Source organism: Dipodomys ordii, unplaced genomic scaffold, assembly GCF_000151885.1.
Source record: "Dipodomys ordii isolate 6190 unplaced genomic scaffold, Dord_2.0 Scaffold25, whole genome shotgun sequence".
Classification (NCBI taxonomy): Eukaryota; Metazoa; Chordata; class Mammalia; order Rodentia; family Heteromyidae; genus Dipodomys; species Dipodomys ordii.
This window is the reverse complement of record NW_012267241.1, coordinates 858,481-880,749: the sequence shown is the minus strand read 5'-3', so window position 1 is coordinate 880,749 and position 22,269 is coordinate 858,481. Positions and strand designations below refer to the sequence as shown.

At 44.6% G+C, this 22,269-nt stretch overlaps 1 protein-coding gene across 1 annotated transcript in view; it reads left to right on the top strand.

Moving 5' to 3' along the window:
* The first annotated feature begins 14,576 nt into the window (after window positions 1–14,576).
* The window catches only part of Siglec15 (sialic acid binding Ig-like lectin 15), a 14,427-nt gene continuing 6,734 nt past the window's right edge, over window positions 14,577–22,269 (top strand). The window contains exons 1-3 of the mRNA XM_013014794.1: window positions 14,577–14,628; window positions 21,258–21,317; window positions 22,227–22,267. Coding sequence (XP_012870248.1) covers window positions 14,577–14,628; window positions 21,258–21,317; window positions 22,227–22,267 — 153 coding nt within the window. The remainder of the gene's footprint in view (window positions 14,629–21,257; window positions 21,318–22,226; window positions 22,268–22,269) is intronic.

The following is a 22,269-nucleotide window of genomic DNA, read 5'->3' as shown; positions in this document are numbered from 1 at the left end:
GAGCTGAAGAGCTGAGGGACAGCGCCCAGGCCCAGAGTTCAGGCCCCACGACTGGACCCCCCCCAAAAAAAGGTCCAAGAAATACATCATAATCATGGTATTATATGACTTCTAAGGACTTACAAGTCATCATATTAATCTAATACATATTGCAACATAATTAAATGGAAGAATGAGGGAATAGACAGTCAGAAGGTATACTAAGATGAGAAGGTTTATATAAAACAAAACTAAATCCTGCCAGGGCACCAGAGGCTCATGCATATAATTCTAGCTCCTCAGGAGGCTGAGATCTAAGGATAGTGGCTCAAAGCCAGCCCAAGGAGAAAAGACCTTGAGACTCTTATCTCAAAAAAGTCAGAGGTAGAGGTATGGTTCAAGTGGTAGAGCACCAGCCTTGAGCAGAAAATGCTAAGGGACAACAGTGCCTAGGCCCTGAGTTTAAGCCTCAGTACACACACACACACACATACACACACACACACACACACACCATCTAGTAGGAAAAAAAAGAGTCCTTAGAACAGTAAATGAACTCATAAAGCAATTGCCCAAAGGAAAATATTTGTAATGTAGGTGACATAAAGTTAAAACTTAAACATGCGAAAGGTCTCTTACAAATGTGATGGTTTAAAGGCAATCATTACAAAGCAAATTGGACCAATCAAGTGATCAAAAACCCACTGAAAATAAAATACAAATTGTTAGGAAACATAAAATGCTCAAATGTACCATCAGAGAGAGAAACAAATGTTGCAGGCTGGGGAAGGGACTCAAGTGGTAGAATGTAGGCTTAGCAAAAGCAAGGAACTGTAGTACAGAAGGAAGGGAGAAAGGGAAGATGGGACAGAGGAATGACAAAGGGAGGGAAGAAGGGAGGGAGGGAAGGAAGGAAGGAAGGAAGGAAGGAAGGAAGGAAGGAAGGAAGGAAGGAAGGAAGGTAGGTTATTCTAATAATGTATCACTTTGTGCCATATTTAGGCAAAAATCTTAAAAAGTTAAAATTTCTATTACCAGTATGGATACAGAGAAACAGTATCCTATATTGCTAGTGAAATATGAAGTATCAATCATTTTAGAAAACCATCTAGTGCTATCACTAAAACTGAACGTGTAAATGCCCTTTGAGTTTAGAAAAGGGATTCTTTCCCTTAGAAACAAACTCACCAGTTCATAAGAACAAATATGTCAGGACATTTGTGGCAGTATTGCTCCCAGCTGGAGAAACGGATACAGGGGTATAATACATTTTCAATAATTTTGGTACAGCCTCACCATGGAATACTATGCAGGTTTTAGAAAGAATGAATTAGATAAATGCTGTGGTTGTCCTGGGCTGAGAAGGTGACTCAGTGGTAGAGTGTTTGCCTTGCATGCACGAGGCTCTGGGTTCGATTCCTCAGCACCACATAAGCAGAAAAACGCAGAAGTGGCGCTGTGGCTCAAGTGATAGAGTGCTAGCCTTGAGCTGAAGAACTGAGGGACAGCGCCCAGGCCCAGATTTCAGGCCTCACGACTGACAAAAACAAAATAAATAAATAAATATGGGTTGTCCCCTCCATTGTGATGGTACAGGAAGTATACCCTTTAAGAGATGTGTAGGTCACGAAGGGTCCTAGGTTAGTTACTGTCAGAGCAGGTTACTAGAAAGCAAAGTAACACCTTTTATTTCCTCTCTTCTATATGCACCTCCTTGCCTTCTGCTTTTGCAACGAGTTAGCATGAATCCCTGGCCAGGGACATACTCTTGGTCTTCCCTGCTCTAAAAGTATGAACCAATAGTTGGCAATAGTCTTTCAAAATTGCCCAGTCTCAATGATGCTAAATGAAATGAACTCCAAGACATGGTCAAGAGGTTTTTCTTTCTTGTGGTTGTTTTTAATGTACTACGTGATTTTCTGTTTCTTTTGTATGTTCTTCCCTCTATGGTATATCCCCTGTTGTCACTGTACTTGATTTTGGTACCCTGGTATTGTATATACATTTATTTGAATTAAGTAAGGGAAGTGGAACAACAGAATAGCGAGACAAAGGACAAGGGGGAACCAACGCAACAGTGATATACACAAGACAGTATGTTGGAAATGATCTGTACAAGTTGGGGTGGCGGGGGGGGGGAGGAAAAGTAGAAGAAAATTGAGGGAAGGGGTAACAAGATTGACAAGAAATATGCTAATTATTTTACTTATGTAACTGTAACCCCTCTGTACATCACCCTGACAATAAAAAAATTACCCAGTCTCAGGTATTTTGGTAAGACAACAGAATCAGATTAAGACAATATAAAACAACAATATTAAAGGGGTCTCCAGGAAGCTTGCTGGGGCCTACAAGCAAGCATAGCCAAGTGGTCATAACTTGATCCCAAATACTGGATATACAATTGTGATATTACATATCATAAATAAGTGGATTCAGGGGAATAACAGGTGTACATATAGAGGTGGGGGAGGCAAAACACTGGAAAGAAAGAAAGAAAGGAAGGAAAGAAGGGAGGAAGGAAGGAAAGAAAGAAGGAAGGAAAGAAAGAGAGAAAGAAAGAAAGAAAGAAAAAGAAAGAGAGAGAGGAGAGAGGGAGGGAGGGAGGGAGGAAGGAAGGGAGGGAAGAAGGGAGGGAGGGAGGGAAGGAGGAAGGGAGGGAGGGAGGGAAGGGAAAGGAAGGGAAGGGAAGGGAAGGAGGGAGGGAGGAAGAGAGAGAGATTTAAATATTGGATATCATTATTGCTGAAGAGTCCCCTAGGCATTAATCCAGACTCTAAGACAAGTTGGGTATCTGATTCTTTTTCATTTGTCCATGAATGTAAAGTGCCATTTCCTTTCGTATGCGAGCAAGAATGCAAGGAACATTGATTTATCGAATAAAAATGCTGAATTTCAAAAAACAAACATGTATCACACATATTGCCTTGAATTGAAATTGTCATGAAAGCCAGACCATGGTGTGCCCATGAGAGAATTCCTCCATGTTCATGTGTCATGGAAATATAATCTCCACTCTTTGGGGAAACTCTTTGAACTAGGAAATGTTTTTTTTAACTTTCTCTTCATACACACCCCTAAAAAAATAAATACAACAAGACAAAAAAGGAAAGCATAGAATTAGCCATAATATTACATGGTAGAAAATTGAAGTTATTTTACAGAGGGCTTCCAACTGCCCTCCAAGCTTCTAAATCAAGGAAGAAATCTGTAATAAATGCTGACACAGTTCTCTGAGATTCAAGACCTTCTCAGCTAGCTGCAAATAGCCAACCCCCTCTGTAGTATCCTGAGAAGGGAGCAAGGGTCTAAACACAGCAGGGCCGGCTGTGCCAAATACCTCTAACCTTTCCCCACATAATCCTGGTGCCTCCCCTCAACTTCTACTTCCCTCTACTCTTCCTGACAGGATGACTTAATTCAAGTTGCATTTATTTGCACATTTCTAATCACTTCCTAAGATCTTACACACTTTGGATGGCAAACAAAAGTGAACAGAAGATGCCAATGACCCAGTAAATCAAGTTTTATACCTTTCCCAAATCAGAGTCCATTTGCTCTCAATTCAGTTGAGTCAAAACCAAACATTAGCAGGTAGCCTGGCCACTTGACTGCTTCCTCCAGCCTCTTAAGTCAGCCTGAGTCATCCATGGGGCTGGCTTTGCTCTTTATGAGTCATACCTCCCGTTTGTATACTTAGGCATTACTTTCTTTTGTGAACAGATGGATTGGTTATTGCAACCTGAAAAGACACCACTAGCTTTACCTAATACCTGAAAATCCTCCATCTGAAACATTTCCCAGAGCACTAACATTCTGTAGGATATTTGGTGAAGACAGAATAGCATTGTACTAAGTGATAGTCAGTAGTCACAGTGATGAAGAATCGGGACCCTCACCAGATATAGCAGTATACACCTATACTCTTCATATTTGGGAGTTTGAAATAGGAGGATTGTTGAGTTTGAGGCCAGCCTGGACTATAGTAAGACCCTATCTCAAAAGAAAACAAAAATCAGGATCTATAGTGAGAACATTTCTGGTATGGCCATCCCACAGATAAAAATTAAAAGCTCAGGGGGAAAGGGAAAGTTACAAGCCATGGAAGCTATGGTAAAGCAGGCAAATTCTGGAGGGAAGCTGACAGCATGGTAGGGAATAGTAAAAGGTGAGTCTCCTCTTTTTATTTCTAGCTGTGGTCTGAGTCCTAATTAGCAACTAAAACAGTCTTTCTGTTCTGAAGAAATTGGGAACAATGTTTGGAGCAATCACAACTGCTTGAAGGTAAGAGAGAGTCCTGAAAAGAAAAGAACTAGAAAGAGGAAGTCATAAATCCCAAACAAAAATTCTGCCCAAGCCAGGCACCGGTGGCTCACGCCTGTATTCCTAGCTACTCAGGAGGCTGAGATCTGAGGATCACGGTTCAAAGCCAGCCCAGGCAAGAAAGTCTGTGAAACTCTTATCTCCAATAAACCACCAGAAAACTGGAAGTGGTGCTGTAGCTCAAGTGGTAAAGTGCTAGCCTTGAGCTGAAGAGTTGAGGGACAGCACTCAGGCCCAGAGTTCAAGCCCCACGACCAAAAAAAAAAAAAAGAAAAGAAAACAATTCTGCTCAATTTTTATCTGACCTTTAACCACTCAGGATAGATTATAAGCAGTCTGTCTAAGGATAAAGAGCAATAGAGAGATTTAAGATGCTACTTTAAAAAAAAGTTTACAGTTTGAAGCAAACAAAGTTAATCACTTGCTTAAACAAAAATTGAACTTTTTTTTTTTTTTGGTTGGTCATGGGGCTTGAACTCTGAGCCTGGGCACTGTCCTTCAGCTCTTTAGTTCAAGGCAAGCACTCTACCACTTCAGCCACAGCGCCACTTCCGGCTTTCTGGTAGTTAATTGGAAATTAATTAGAGTCTTACAGACTTTCCTGCCTGGCTTTGAACCGCAGTCCTCGAATCTCTGCCCCGTTAGTAGCTAGGATTACAGGTAGGAGCCACCAGCACCTGGCTCGAACACTTTTTGAAAGAATACAGCAGAATTTAGGCATGTGACACAGTACTGCAACCCAAGCAGTAGGAAGGCTAAGGCAGGAAGATATTGAGTTTGGGGCCTGGGTTATGTGGTGAGATTCTATCTCAAAATACACACATACATACACACACACACACACACACACACACACACACACACACAAAACACACAACACACTGCAGAATACAGCCTCTACACATAATGTTCACAATATCCAGGGAACAGTCCAAATTCTTGGCCTACTAAACAGTAGGATAATATTACCTGTTCTTTAGAATAAAGAAAGTCAGCAAAAGCCAAGCTCACAATAACATATTGAAACTAGCAGAAATTTATTTTTAAATGTGAAGTCTGATTACACTAAATTGACATAAAAGAAAATGCTCATAATGATGAAAATATAATAAATTATATCACATAAATAGATTATTAAAAATAGAACTAAATGGAAATCCTATAACTAAACAAATATATTATTTTAAATTTTTAGTTCACAGTAACCTCTCCGTACAATTACCTAAAGGTTAAAAAAAATGACAAAGTCAAAACAAAGTTTTTAATATATCTGGATGAGCTTGGCAGGAAAATAGAGCAAAAAGTGTTGCCAATAAATCTAAAGAGATAAACAATATCCATTTTGAAACACAGAAATAAAAATTGATACAGCCTGAAGGGAAATATCAAAAGGTCTAACAACACACAATTGGAGTCCTGAAATAGCAGACAAGAAAGGAGGTAGAAATTCCTATTTGAAGAAATAATGTCCAAAAATACCCAAATTTAGCAAATGACATACATTTATGCATCTAAAAAGAAAAAAAATCAGCAAATCCTAATCATTTTAAATAAAAGAAAGCCTAGACACATTAAAGTCAAATACCAATAAGAGAAAATGTTAAAAGTATGCAGGGAAAAATAATATTCAAAGAAAGAAAGAATGACTGCTGATTCCCATATCACAGACAATGGAAGCCTGAAGGCAATGGACCAAATATCTCGAAAGAGTTGAAGACATGTATCATGCCAGAATTCTACATCCATGAAAAACATCCCTTGAACATGAAGGAATAGTAAAGAATTTTCATGAAAAAGAAACCTTGTCACCAGCATACTTACTTTACAAGAAATGTGAATGAGGATCCAGGCATGCTGATCTTCACCTATAATCACAGAGTCAGGAGAATCATGACTTCAAGGCAAGCTTGGTGCTAAATAGACCCAGCTCAACAAAAGGAAGAGAGGGAGGGAGGGAGAAAACAGAAAGAGAAATGAGAAGAGAGGAAGAAAGGAGAAGGAAGGAAAAAGAGGTGATAAAAGGGAAAGTAAGAGGGAATAAGAGAAAAGGAGGGTCAGCTCTCTGGTGGGCAGGATGTACAGGATTGACATGAGCTCCTCGCCTGAATTCGGCATCCTCAGTACAGTGTCTTCCCTATTCTACTTCCGACTGGTGTCATAGAAGAGCTTCAGTTGGTGGCTCTGGCCTACAGAAATCAACCACGACTTCAACATGAGGAGCACCAAGTTGCTGGCGCTTTGCCTACCATCACTGCCAAGGCAATGATTCGCAACAATAGCTTCTCTCAAGTGGCAGAGTTTTTTGGAGGAAAAAATTTGGCATCCTCACAGTTTTGTGATGCATAAATACAAAAATCAATGAAACAAAGAATGGCTTGGTAGATTAAACACTGCATTTACTGAGTATTCCAGAATTCATCATTATTTTACCCTTTTGTATAAGTAATCCCCAAAGTGGTAGAACATTAGTTTTGAGCACAAAAGCACATGGACAGTGCCCAGGCCCTGAGTTCAAGCTCTACAAGTGACAATAAAAATCACAACTGTAGCAATCTTTTTCAATAGAAAGATCAATATTACCTCCATGGTACTACTTTTAGAAAAATTGGCAAAGCTCTGTACAGCATCTTTACAATAAAAAAAGAAGAAGAAATTGGCAAAGACTAGTGATGTTCATTGGGTCTTACAAGACCTTGTTTATGGAGATTAAGTGGAAATAGGAAAATTATCACTAGCAAGTAGATGCTGACAATGGAGCTGCAGCCATTTTTTTGTCAGTCATGGGACTTGAACTCTGGGCCTGGGCACTGTCCCTCAGCTCTTCAGCTCCAAGGCTAGTGCTCTACCACTTGAGCCACAGCACCATTTCCAGTTTTCTGGTGGTTTATTGGAGATAAGAGTCTCACAGGATTTTCTGCCCGGGCTGGCTTTGAACCGAAATCCTCAGATCTCAGCCCCCTGAGTAGCTAGGATTACAGGTGTGAGCCACCAGCGCCCGGCTTGCAGTCAGTATTTTTGAACATCCCACCAAAAATTCTGAGTCAAATGTTAAGAAGTTCAGGGTTTCCATATTAATTGCTCAAGAAACTATTGTGGCTCTTTGGATGGCTTACATCTTCCTGATTCTAACAGAGACTTGAGCGTAATGATTCTCGTGAGCCTATATTACAGATTTTGAAGCCTCTGGAAAGTTCCTATTGTTAAGTTTGGCCTTCTCTCACTCCATACAGAAATTCACGGCTTGATTTTTTACCTTATTACTGAGTATTTCATTTTTTACATATAATCCATCCATTGTAATGCTTGTTGGAATGTTAAGCTTTGTACTGATTTGAAAAGTAGACAAGAAAAGAAAATATTATCAATACCCCTGTGACTCCTTAATTTAAAGTATCTTTATAGTCTTTCTGCAAACTTGGCCTGATTGGGGCTTATTTCTCTATGTGTGACCATACAATTCTGTTTATGAAGGAAAATCAATTTTGTACATTTTCATCTTTCTGTATTCCAGTTATCTACATATCGATAAGAATTGAGAAAGGATCTTGTAAACTTTTCTACATGGGTTAGCCTCAAACCTCTCATTCTCAGCCTCCTGAGTAACTAGAATTACAGTGGAATTGTTGTTGGAATGCTTTTATTTTTAACTTTTATTGTATAGGTGATATACAGAGGGGTTATAGCTATTTAAGTCAGGTAATGAGTACATTTCTTTTTGAACACTGTCAGCCCCACCCTCATTTTCTCCCAGTTATTTCCCTCCCGAACCCCCAGTTTTGGTGGGTATCACATTGAACTTGCATATTTCTTTCAATAGTAGTGGCCATTTTCACAGTATTAATTTTGCAGATTCACAAACATTGGGCGTCTTTCTATCTTCTAGTGTATTCTACAGTTACATTGTTTGGGTCTTTATAATTTTCATTATATAGATGCTTAACATCTCTGGTTAAGTTAGTGCCTAGATGTTTCATTTCATTTCATCATTTTATTTCATTTCATTTGGGTTTGAATGGGATTGTTTCCATGAATTTATTATTCATGTACATAAAAACTGCTGGATTTTATGCTGATGTTGAATCCTGCTACTTTATTGTGTGTACATGATGATAGTATTTTAAAAGGCAAATGTGCCACTTCTAAAAACTAGACAACTAAAATCAGTACTAAAGACTTGTCTGTATTTCAACAGAAGATAGGAGGATAATTAATTCACCAAATAGTTCTAAAGTTCTTGCCATCTCTTTGACCTACAGGTACCTGTTTTCTACTATCATCTTCCCTGTCTCCTAACATCACATTTTTCCATCATAATCTGAATCTATTGTACTCTACCTGGGTGGGAGAAGATCACACTGCAGCTCTGTGCTGCTTAGCTGAGCTCTTGCTGTGAGCCAGGAACTGGGGTCTCATTGTCCTGGCAGCAATAACAAGGGAGACATTAGCAGTCGGATTCCACACAGAAAACAAGGGATGGCCCTAAGTCTCACTGTGCTTACTGACCAAGCTGAAACTTGGCTCCTCACCTGCCTGGTGTCAAAACTGTCCTGCCATGATGCCTTTCCCCGTGTGATGTCAGGTAGAGGAACATGACACAGAAAGCTGAAAATACCGAGGATTTCCCAGGAAGAAGAAATGTAGAGACAATGCAGGAGGAACGTCCTCATCTAGAGCTAGCAAGACGGCATGGCCTCATTCACCTTGGCAGAGAATGACTGAGATTCACTCAGCTTTCTGTCCTTACCTCCAGCCACAGTGTAGTGTGAGCTGGGGTCCCACTGGTCCCATGATGTATATATCAGGGTACATCCTCCCCCAACCTTTACCCTGAAAGAAATGGAGATGCCAAGGTGCCTCTGGTCCAGACAGCTAAGGCTTCACCTTAGTCTGATTAAACGTTAAGTGTCTGGCAAACAGGAGTCCTTGGTCCCCTAGAAACAATTCTACTTTCATGTTTCAACGCTTCCTTCCTTCCTCAGGCGGCCACACAGGGCTGCCCCCAGAGCCTTGTGCAGGTTGCAGAACCTCAGAGTACATAGCGCAATGGCCCCTCATGACATTCTCATCCATTTCCTCCACTGTGAGGTGCCAGCATCAATTTACCCCACTTCACCCTCAGAGGCTCTGTGCATGTTCATCTGGATCTTACTTACACAGAGATTCTCAGGAAAAACAAGGCAAAGGATCATAGTAGGAGAGGACAGACTTCCGCCTGCATAACTAGAAATACAATTACTGTCCAGTTATGATGAGCCTGTGCTATGATAAGTCATCCTAAGTTGACAACAACATAAGATGAAAATGTATTTAATACACCTAAGATACTGAGCATCATAGTTTAGTCACACAGCACCTTACTGCCTGTCAGTTACTCACCCTCATAATCTCATGGCTGAAGGGAAGTGTGCCTCATTGCCTCTACCTGTAAGGTAATCTTGATGGAAGATCAGACTGCACATCACTAGCCTGGGGGGAAAATTAACATTCAGAATTTGATATGAAGTTTCTAGTGAATGTGTACTTGTTTCCCAAGGTTGAGGGGGAAAAAAATCACATGTGAAGCCATCCTAAATATGACAATCTGTGCTTGGACTCCTATCCCCTTCCTTGTCTACCCAAAATGCAGGGGAAATATCACAGCAAGTCCTGAATGACAGGTGTAGCTTCATAATGCTTTGAAGACACTGTGCAATAAGGACAATAGGAAAGGAGGTTTCTAGAAAAGGGGAAAAAATAAAAACGGGCTTCTATGTCTGGTCTTCCAGGATGATCTCGGTTCATGACGACTATACCAATATCCTGACAGTTTACCATTTGTCCCAGACAAAAGTGATCTAACTTCAATAATAAATTACACAATCACCCTACATGTAAAGCCCAGGCGAGTCTGCCCAGGTGGGACAGAGCCACTCCTTTGAGTAGTTGTCATTGGCAGAGTTACTTGCTTCTCTCTCCTTTGCCCTTCCGCCCTTCCCTAATCCCTTTGCAGTCTATTGGGAAGCCCCACCTAATCAGTGTTAAGATGTTAACTGCTAAACAAGCCTTCTTTGGATTTACAGAACCCAGAACATCTGGTGACCTTATAACAACCCTTCCTCAGTCTTTAGTTCTATGCATCAGCAAACAGAAAGCATGAACACCAATGGAAGGTCAACTTGCAGAAAAGCAATGTGTCTGTCTAAAAAGAGCTACAGTGTGCATTGGTGGCACACAGCAGCCTCCTTGGTAATACAAACCACCTATTGCTTGTCTGTAATGCCCTAAGGGCCTCCCAAAGACCAGGGGGCTTTCCAGGGGACATTCATGTCTCTGGTGTCATGCTGTCCCCACTCTCTAGACAGGTATGAAAGACACTTTTAGAAACCCCAGGACATGGTGGCCATTGGCCAATTCATCATGGCCATCAGCTGAAAAACAAAGGATATGTGATTGAGGCTAGTTCTAGGTCCTGGCCACCAGAAATCCTATACCTCATGGAAGTGAATAGTTAATGTAGATATATAAGCATCCTATGCATAAAGGCAGTAAGATCAAACATGTCCCCCAACATAGTCTCCTGGACAAGTGGTGAGCCCACCCACTGTGCTGCTTCCATTTTAATCATGCCCACCATTAAATCCTACATCTACATCCTGTCAGAGAGAGAGAGAAAAGCAAAAAAGAGATGGGCACTGATGGCTCAAGCCTGTAATCGTAGCTACACAGGAGGCTGAGATCTGAGGAATGAAGTTCGAAGCCAGCCCGGACAGGAAAATCCATGAGATTCTTTTTTTTGGGGGGGGGGGTCCGGTCGTGGGCCTGAACTCTGGGCCTGGGCGCTGTCCCTCAGCTCTTCAGCTCAAGGCTAGCGCTCTACCACTTGAGCCATAGTGCCACTTCTGGCTTTTTTCTTTTTGCTTATGTGGTGCTGAGGAATCGAACCCAGGGCCTCAAGCATGCAAGGCAAGCACTCTACCACTGAGCCACCTTCCCAGCCCCCATGAGATTCTTATCTCCAATCAACCACCAGAAAACTGGATGTTGAGTTGTGGTTCAAAGTGATAGATCACTAATCTTGAGTAAAAAAACTTCAGGGACAGTGTCCATATTGAGTTCAACCCCACAACCAATAAAGAAAGAAAGACAGGAAAAGAAAAAGAAACCTTCAGAAGATACTCTAGCTGGAGGTGCATTGCAATGCTCTGAAGAAAAACTAAAAAGGCCGTCTCAGAGAAAAAGAAAAAGAGAGGCACAAGCGCTAGATAAGGAAAATCCTACTCAACATGGAGCCTTCCCGACCTGCTCCTCCTTTTCCTCCCTATAAAAGTCTTTTGTGCCTTCCCAAGATAAAGCTTTGAGACTCACAGACCCTGGCAGACCTTAAATAAATTTGATTCCTTCCTCACTCTTGTTTCCTGGACATTGGAGCAGCCAAGTAGAACAGACTTTAATTTAGAAAGACAAAGAGATCTCTTTAAAAACCAGCATCAGCATACACTATACTGACATATTTCTATACACATACGTAACTGGACACCAGAGACCTAGTCCAAGTTTTGACATCAGATGATCCTGAACACCTGCTTAGCCTCCCAGGTAAAACTTCTACTCTGTTACTGTACTTTCATAATGCTTGTTATAAACTAAAGCCTGGCCTGAAGTGATAAGAGAAGACCTGAGAGGTGTGACAGAGCCACTCCTGCGGGGAGTTGTCCTCAGCAGAGTTTACCCTCGCTTACCGTGCTGTCCTCCCTAATCCTTTTACGTCATCCCCTCTCTTTTTCCCAGCATTCTAAATTCTGGAGAGAAACCCCACCTAGCTGGTTAAGATGGCAACTGCTAAACAATCCTGCAGTCCATTTACATAACCCAGAACATCTGGTGACCTTTGTAGAGCCATCCTCAATCTTTAAGTTCAAAGCATCAACTTACAGAAGTTGATGTGAGCTTGAACTTGCAGAAGAGAATGTTGTCTGTAAAGAGCTACAGAAGCAGCCCCACTGCCATCCATCATGGGGCTCTGCAATAAAGAAGAAAAAAGGGACACACACCCTGGATAATGAAGACACTATTCAGCATGGAGCCTTCCAGATCTGCTCCTACCTTCCCTCCCTGTAAATAGCCTTTTGCACCTCTGAGCCCCCAAAGATAGAGCTTTGGGGGTGATAACACTCCCAGCTTTTCAGGGCCAGTCCTGATTTCCTCTGATATGGTACAGACAGGCAGAAAGGACACAATAACAGGCAGGAATAAGGGAACCAGTGCACTATATCTGGGTGTAATTTGCCAAACGTCCTGTACTATCGTTGTCCAAGAGCAATGGCTAACTACACTTGAGGCTACTTCTTCATATACTGGCCAATGATCCCAAGCCAAGGACTCTATAATAGTAATTTCCTCAACTCTAGCGATTAACTAAAGGTCTCATTTACATCTTATTAAAGTTACAGTTTCTGTGGCTCAAGTAGAGCATCTACCTAGCAAGTGTAAGTTCCTGAATTCAGACTCCAGTACTGAAGAGGAAGAAAAAAACAGTAGGGAGGAGAAGATAAAGGGAGATGAAGAGAGGGGAGGAGAAGGGAGAGAAATGAAGAGAAGAAAAGAAAGGAAAGGAAATGCTCTCCCCTTGCCACCCATCTCCCCTGACACCTCCTACTCACTCTCTGTTTGGGAGAAGAAGAAGGAAAAAGAGGAAGAGGAGGAGGAAAGAAAAGGAAGGAAGGAAGAAAGGAAGGAAGGAAGGAAGAAAATGGAAGGAAAGGCATGGAAAGGAAAGGAAAGGGTTGGGGACAAAGAGTAATAGAGTGTGAATTTAACAAAGTACAGTATATACAGGAATGTTAATGTGATTAAACCCCTTGTACAATTAATATATGCTAAATAGTAGTGACAGCTTTTATCTTACATGAATTTGACAAATCCCATTATAACTCATTCTATCTCTTAGCCTTCAATTATCTCTTAGCAATTTAATTTAGAAAAGAGTCCAAAGGAGGCACCACATTGCTCCCCCATTACCTGAAAGAAGTTGCTCATCCCAGTCCAAATTATAAATTAACTCCAATCCACAGACACTCTCACCATCAGCTTCCTTCTACTCCCCACAAAAGAGCCTATCCCAAAGCTTCCGGGTATCCCCTCCCTTCCCCAAGGCCCTGGCTTCTACCTGAGAGTACCACACAGCGGGCCCTGGCTGGAGAGTCCTCTTAGCTTGTTGCAGAGGTGCAGCTGAAGGACCAACTTAGGCATCACCTGGGACTAGTTAGAGACGGAAATTTCCTGCCTGCTCTTCCCCAGACCAGCTGTGTCTAGGTGATCCTTCAGGCCACTGAAGGTTTACAAGTATTGTTCAGACCACAGTCCCTCCAGAGGGGACTCTCATTGTGAAAGTAAACCATTAGCTAATGCAGTCTTTCTCTTGCAAACACTGACAACTTTCCTAGTCTCGCTCACTGAGGCTCATCCCCTCAATATCCTGAAAAGAAAAAAAAAAAACCCTCTCTAGAAGACAGCTTGAAAAAGAAGGGGATGCACTACATTGCAAATGAACTATACAGCTTGTGGGAGGGGAAGGAGGGAAAAACTAGGAGACAGCAAGAGAAAAAAAGAAATGTCCAAAAAGAAATGTACTCTTTGGCAGAGTGCTTGCTTTGCATGCATGAGGCCCTGGGTTCAATTCCTCAGCACCACATAAGCAGAAAAAGCTGGAAGTGACGCTGTGGCTCAAGTGGTAGAGTGTTGGCCTTGAGCTGAAGAGTTCAGGGACAGTGCCCAGGCCCAGAGTTCAGGCCCCGTGACTGACAAAAAAAAAAAAATCTGCTAAGTAATGTACTCTTTACCTGACTGATGTAACTGTCACCCCTCTGTACATCACCTTTATAATAACAATTAAACAAAATTTTAAAGGGGATCAAAAGAGAGAAAACTCATTGGGTACATTGATACTATAGGAAAGGAGGGCAGGAAAGAAGGAAGGAAGAGCCAGCGGCTACAGGAGAGGCTCTTGCTCCTTCTCCATCGACTTCCCCTTTGTCCTGTCCTTGAACATTATCCCAGCAATTCCTCTCTTGGTTTTTCCACATGACTAAACCCCACGGGTCCTGTCTAATCACACCAGCAGCCGCCAGGCTGCCTGGCCTCAGTTCTTCCAGCTCACAAGGAACCCAGTGGGGTCTGAAGACCAGGGCTCACCACCCACCCACCCACCCACCCACCTTCATCACATTCATGCCCAAGGGGGTCTCTCGCTGGTGACCCAGCCAGACGTGATGTTGCTCGGGTCCAGCTGCTACAGCATGGAAGGGTCCATCAGACTCCTGGCCTGCTTGTCGTGTGTCATCCCAACGGGTGAGTTTCACTGGTCAATCTGGCCCAGAATAGGTCATCTTGGCCATGGCCTCCCCCCCTACCTCCCCCATCCCCACTTCAAGCTAAGGTTGTCCTGCTGCTGCAGGAAGAAAGGCAACACATTTCAGGGCTGTGGTGACAAGAGTTATAGGTTCAAATCTGGGCTCTGTCAGGTTTCCAGGAGACTTGAGGCCAGCCCCCTGACCTCCTGGGCCTCATTGACTTCCACTGTAAAAGACCACCTCCCCTATCTGCATCGGTTGGGAAATAGGGGGCTCTGAATGGGGAAGGTAACACAGACTCTGGACATGCTTTGGGTGATGCTGTCATGCCAGTGGTTTAGGTCTTAATGAGCTCTGTCCTGAGGATAAGGGGAGGAAAATGCATAGTTGTTTGGGGACAGTGTTGGGGCAAGGATGGAGATGATTTCCTGTGGGGAATCAGGCCCAAGGATAAAGACAAGTGGAGGCAAGTATTGGTGGCAGGATAAAGTAATAACGTCACTTACCTCAGTGGACTGGAATCCCTAGGACCAGAGCTTCTCACAAGCATCTCACAGGGACCCTCCGCATCAGAATCCCAGAAGAGGGGGATATTTATTAAAATGCAAATTCTGGCTAGGCAATATGTGTGTGTGTGTGTGTGTGTGTGTGTGTGTGTATAGTCCAGTGGTAGAGTGCTTGCCTAGCAGGTGCAAGGCTCAGGTTCCAATTTCCAGAAAGAAGAGAGGAAGAAATAAAATAAATCCATTGGCTTCAGCTTCAACCACAGTTTCAGAAGATCGGGCATCAAGGCCCAGCTACTGAGGAGATTCTGATGAGAGCAATAAAGACAAATGGCAAAGGGTTCATAAACTCCTCTCTTCAAAGCCAGTCTTTTTGCCAATCCTAGTCCCAGAAGTCTCCCAGAGCTGCACTCCTGGACACAGCACCTGTGTCACCATAGCCTGTGCAAGCAGGGGCCACTTGCTGAGCCTGTGGCATTCTGAGCTGTCAGTCAACCTTCCAGGATAACCAGATAGGGAAGAGGAGCTGGCAGCATAGGGGTCTGTGTCTGCCCAAAGCTGATCAAGTCACAGAACATTGAGAGAGATAGTCCTGGGAACTGGGACTCTGAGTTAGTTCTTTTCTCTCCCTCAGAGGGTCAGCTGCTATGAATCAGTTAAAGACAAAATTTTGAGGAAGCATGAGTAGGCTAGTCACATGTTCAAGAACCAAAACTGAACTACATATGCTAAAGCTATTTTTTTCTTTCCTTCCCCTATCCCCTGCTTTTTCTTCCTTCATCCCTCCCCCCGCCCCCAATCTTGGAACTAGAACTAAGGGCCTTTGCACTTGTTCAGCTTGCTTTTTATGCCTATGGCTGGTGCTTTTCCACTTGACCCACACCTCCAGTCTGGCTTTTTGCTGGTTAACTGTTGATGGAGTCCTCACACTTTTTCTGCCTGAGCTGGCATTGAACCATGATCCTCCTCCAGTTACTGGCCACCTGAGTAGCTAGTATTAGAAATATGAGCCATTTGTAGCTGTGTTTTGAGATTGTAAACCAACTTGGCCTTTTTCTTCACATACCAGCAACCACTTTACTGGTAAAAACCATGAGCCTCGTGAATCAGGGTGATCCAGAAACTCCACTTCCTGAACCCCTTTTGGTTGTTGTTCACCTGAGCCTATCCATGTGGCTACACCAGAGGACAAAAGGTGGCTTTCTAAGGTGGGAGACCCTGAGGTCAAGTCCAATAGGTTCAACTGCTATGTGCAGACCCCAGGCCCTTATGAATAGGGTACTGTGCTAATGTGGTCCCGGGCCATGCTCTGTTCATGTCCAGTAAAGCAGGGCCCAGGGCAAAGAGAAGCGAGAGGATTCATCCCAGAAATTCCACTTCCCCTGCCCTCCTCTTTCATGCCCAGAAGACTCATTTCTCCAGGCGTTCCAAAATCTGGCTTTTGAAAACTGGAGAGGCCAGAAAGTGTAGGGCAAGGGGATAGACACTGCCCTTGGAGCTCTGCGCACTTAGATGACCTTGAGGGCTGCAAATACACTGGTGTGGCTATTACCGTAGCTGCTACTTGGGGCCCTTTTTGGGCAAGGCTGTTGACCAACAACTGAGTTACTCTTTACCACCAGCTTGCAAGGAGGGGATCTTCATTCCTATTCCAGGGCAGGCTGGAATAGGGAGATTCAATGGTTTTGCTGGATGTCACAGCCTAGATGTGGATGGAAGTCTTCTGACAGCATGCCCAACCCCTCATTAAGATTACTGAGACAAAACTTGGTGCTAAGAGGCATTTGTTTACTAGATCTTAATTATTGCAGAAAACCAGAATGGCAAGAGCGATAGCAGCCATCACCCACACACCTGGAGGTGCTGATTTGGGATGCAGAAAGAGGTCAGGAAGGTGCAGGGCTGCTGTGCTGGACCAAGAGGAAGTAGGAGGGCTTAGTGAGGACTTCTCTGCTGCCATTGGATGCTTTGTCCAGGGAAGGGAGAAGGAAAGAGGAGCAGGGCCACTCAGCAGAGGCCCAGGGCTCAGGGCAGGCACCAGCTACATCAGAACTCTGAGAAGCAGTGTCCTGTGGAGGGCACAGGCCCAGGACAGGCATAGCCTGTGACTCCTCATCTTACTTCAGATTACGCAGGTCATAGCCACAGCCACAAGCACAGTTACATACGGAAGAAGAAAGGGTTAAAGGGCAAGCTGGCAAGCCTGGAGGGTTGAGGAAGACCAGTCAGAAAAGAGAGCTTACTGTTTCTCAGGTATCACCAGGTGACCTCCATGTGAGGTTTCTCCAATCCTATGCAGAATTGTTATGGTACCTATTTTATAAACGAGGAGCTTGAGACCTGAGATAGTAGGAACTTATCCAAATGATCTCCCTAAACCAGTGCCAGGCAGGGACTGAGGGTCTGATAAAAGTCTGAGACTTATGACAGATGCAGGGAGAGAATGATGGAAGGAGTGAAACTGATCAAGATGCATTGTACTCAGAACCGCGCATGTTCTGTTGAAACCTCTTTGCACAAATACTGAAAGAAAAAAAGAAAAAGAGGCGGGGGGAGGGGAAGCCTGCTGAGCTGAGTGCTGGTGGCCCATGTCTATAATCCTACGCAGGAGGCTGAGATCTGAGCATGGAGTTTCAAAGACAGCACAGGGAAGACAAATCCACAAGATTTTTATCTCCAGTTATCCAGCAAAGACTAGAGGTGGGCTCCAGTGGTAGAGTGCTCCAAGCTAAAGTATGAAAGGCTGAGTTCAAATCCCAGTGCATGTGTGGTGTGCATGCACACACACACACACACACACACACACACACACAGGGTCTGATGAAAGAATGACCAGAAGTGTGATGGTCTTTCTGGAAGTCCAGTTGTTCCAAAGCTGATGTGCTCTCTATAGTCCCATATGTGAGATTCTTATTGACCCTGGGAGGTGGTCAAACATGAGGTAGACTGGTTAGAGACCTTACTGTAAGGGATAGTTCCAATCTAAGAGTCATCCCTGCAGTCTTCGCTTACAGGCATGAGCTGCCCGAGGCAATGGTAAATGCCATCAGATGCTGAGGTTTCTGCCAAAGCAAACATCTTTGTTTCCTGGGCAATTCTTGCTGAGAATTTCTTGCTCTCACCTTGAATCCCTGGGACAGCCTCATCCAGAGGTCCCTGTGTCAAAGGAAAAGGTCAGGCCCCGCCCCTTTGAACCCCATTCAGGAGGTAAACAGGAAGCATACACATGCCCTCCTAATAGGAGCCAAGCCTGGACCTCTCAGTGAAAGAACCTGTGTGTCCTTCACTTGTACAGTGAAACTCACCAGGGAGGGTGGGCTACACCTGCCATTTGGCGCCCCTTTCAGGGTGTTTCAAACCAGTCCTCGGGCAACAGTGCTGGGTGTAAAGGTAACAACATGAACGAAGATGGCAAAACTACCCAGGGGCAAGCTCTACCTCTACTATGGGTTGGTCAAATGACCTCATCAAGTCTCACTCCCTGTTTTCTCAGAGTTGGCAAACTTAACCTTTAAATTTTTGCTGTTTTGGTTTTTGTTGTGGTGGTTTGTTATATGTATCTGTGTGTGTGTTTTAGGCAGGTTCTACCATTTGAGTCACACCCCTTTAGGAACGCAGGGCCTAACACTCTCCCCTAGCCTTTCCATTCAAAGCGGGTGCTCTATAACTTGAACTATACCTCCAGCTCCAGCTTTTTGCTGGTTAATTGGTGATGAGAGTTACATGGGTTTGTCTGCAGGGGCTGGCTCTGAAGCATGATCCTCAGATCTCCGCCTTTTGAATTGCTAGGATTACAGGCCTGAGCCACTGACACCTGACTCTATTGTGAATTTTAAATGAGCTCAGAAAGCTTTCTAACCATCTCCCATTCGTCAGAGATCCAGCCTCCTCTCACCATATTCTACAATCTCTATGTCCCTAAGGTATCCATGCCTCATGGTATTGCTCTGCTCTTATCTGTGTCCTGAATATGATTGTGCAATCCTCTCCTTTCTCTAGGCTCTCTAAACACACATCTCCTCTCTGGTGGGCTTTCCAACTGCCTGCCCCCTCTCTGCACACCTTCTCCAGCCACTCCCATCCCTTCTACAATTCAGTATCGATTACCAGGGGCAGAAATTGTGCTGGATAACAGTAGCACAAATAAAGCACAGGCTCTTTCCTGACCTCCCATGGCTGTGAAGTGACACATAGTTGAGATGGGTGATGCCCACATTGAAGAAGTGGTTGTGCTATCCTAGGGTACAGGACAGGAATGCCAGAATCAGGCTTGAGGCTCCGGAAAGGACTCCTGTGGTGGGGACGACTCAGCAGAGAAACAGGAGGAAGCTAGTGAGTGAAAATGGGCCTGGAACCATGCACAGACAGAGGTGACATTGTTCACGGTCATCATTGGAGCCCCTGGCAGACTGCAGTGCAATTATGTATTCACAGATCTGTCTCCCTTTTGGAGGCATGAGCTCCAGCAGGGTGACAGGGCATCCTGGTCTTCTTTGTCACTGCAGCTCAGATCCCAGCACCTGGCATGGAGTGGGGAAGTGTCCAATAAATGTTTGCTGAACTGATGAGTGCACATAGCAAATAATCTGTGGAGAATCCGTTCCTAACTCTCTGATGCCTTTGAGCTGCAAGAGATCAGAGGAAGCTGAGGTCACACAGAGCGGGAAGAGGCAGGGAAAGGGAGGCCAGAGCTGAACCTTGAGACTGAACCCACCCAGCCTCGCCCAAATTTGAAACTAGGCCTTCTGATTATTAACAACTGAGAAAACCAGCTCTTACTAAGGATAAATGCCAAGTTCTCCATTGGTTTAAACAACAACTCATAATCCTACTTGTTAAGAACAAAAGAGATTAAGCATAAAAGTAGTTGTATGGGGAGAGTGGGGGAAGAACTTGTGGATTTTCTTGATCATAAGCTGGGCATGCACGCACAGTGTGGTTTATTGTAGGCATGACTCCCAGCCTGAGGCAGCACTGCCGGCTCACCCCGCTCTGAGGTACAGCCCACCTGAGTCAGGACACAACCTGACAGAGAGAGGAAAAGGAGGATGGGGAAGGCAGGTTAGCAACGGGGACTTTGCCACCAGAAAAGGGAAGGCATAGGGCACAGTAGTCCAGGTGACCATGATGGGATCCTGGAAGGGCCAGCAGGAGGAAGAGGATGTGTGTGCTTCATTAGTCTTGGGATCTTAGGCATGATTCCAGCAGCAGGAGTGTCCTGAGCTGTAGGATATTTGCAGGCAGGTCGGTTGCCCCTTGTGGGTGGAGGAGATTCCTGCCCAAAGAGTGGATGGGGCTTCGAGTCAGAAAAGTACACTGGGCTTCGTCAGAAAGGCTGGACCTCTCCCTCTTTCTGTGATTCTGGACCTTCATTTTCTCATCTAAAACAGTATCTGTCCTGCCTTTCTTTACTGGGTGTCCTGTTCATCATCTTTGTCGCCACAGCTCATATCCCAGCACCTGGCATGAATGGGTCACGTGGCATGGTATAGATGTAAAGGGCAGAGCGCAATATTATTCCCTCTAAAGTGCCTTTTGTGCACTGCGCCCTAGAGCACTGGCCAGGCAGGCTGAGCAGCCTGCCTGCGCTCCTCGGGGAGACACTGCCCCTGGCCTATCCTGTCTGGCAGCAATAACAAAAGGCCCTGTGGCTCCCCAGCCCTTGGATGTGCTGGAGGCAGAGCTCAGCTCCCCGCCCTTGCCTCTCTATTCTATAGTAGCTCACAAACTGGGAGGCGGGGAAATTGAGTCCAGAGGACCATAGCAAGGAGGTCACGTGGTACCTGCACTTAACCATTCTGGTCTCTCTGTTTCCTACCCAGGCACTCACTTTTTGAGAAATTAGTGAGGTAATAATTACTAGAGTAAACCTTGATTCTAAAACAACTCAACACATGATCTTCAAAGCAGTGTCCCTCTGAGGCCTCAGTTTCCCTCCCTCAGTGGTGGTGTAATGCCACATAGCCAAGGCTCTGTGCTTCTTGCACACTACACTAAAGGCTACAGAACAGAGTGTGAATCCTGGCTTTGATTGACCTTCGTTCTGTGAGCTCAGACAATTATCAAGCTTCTCTGTGCCTCAGTTTATTAACATGTAACCTAGGATAACTCTGTTTATCTCTAGAATCATTTGTAAGAACTAAAAGAGACACTGCTGGGGATTTGCTCAACACCGAGGTGCACAGTAAGTGGTTTTATCATCTATCCTGAGACTCTGTTGTAACAGTGGCAACTAAGTCAGCAGGACGAGTTTTGTTATGTGCTGGTACTGAGTGAACTCAGGACCTGGGCACTGTCCTTTAGTCTTTTCCATTCACCATTTCCCTCTGCCACTTGAGCCACAGCTCCATGTCTGGCTTTTTGGTGGTTAATTGGAGATAAGAGTCTCATGGGCCTGGCACCAGTGGCTCACGCCTGTAATACTGGCTACTCAGGAGGCTGAGATCTGAGGATCACGGTTCAAAGCCAGCCCGGGCAGGAAAAGTCCATGAGACTCTTATCTCCAATAAACCACCAGGAAGTGGCGCTGTGGCTCAAGTGGTAGAGCACTTGCCTTGAGCTGAAGAGCGCAGGGACAGCGCCCAGGCCCAGAGTTCAAGCCCCATGATCGACTCAAAAAGAAACAAAAACAAAGAAGAATACGTCAGGTTGTCCAATAAACCACCAGAATACCGGAAGTGGCGCTGTGTCTCAAGTGGTAGAGCGCTCACCTTGAGCTGAAGAGCTGAGGAACAGCGCTCAGGCCCAGAGTTCAAGCCCCACAACCGACCAAAAAAATAAAAAAAAGTCGCATGGACTTTCCTGCCCAGACTTGCTTCCAACTGAGCTCTTCGGATCTCAGCTAGGACTGTAGGAGTGAGCCACTGGCACCAAGCAATAGCAAGGGGGGAGATGTGGGGGTCACTTGGTCTATGGGTGAGGCCGACCACCATAAATGAAGGCCAGCTTCCCACCTCCCACCCCATCGTGGGAGAACAGGACCAGGGAGCTGCCACCCCTGAGATCAAAAGTGGTTTCCAGGCCTCCCAGGGGTTTCTAGGGGGTTTCTCCGGGAGTCCCAGCCTTCCAGCCTCCGGTCTCACCCGGCCCGCAGGTGCGCCGGCGCAGCGCTGGTCCATGCAGGTGCCGGCCGAGGT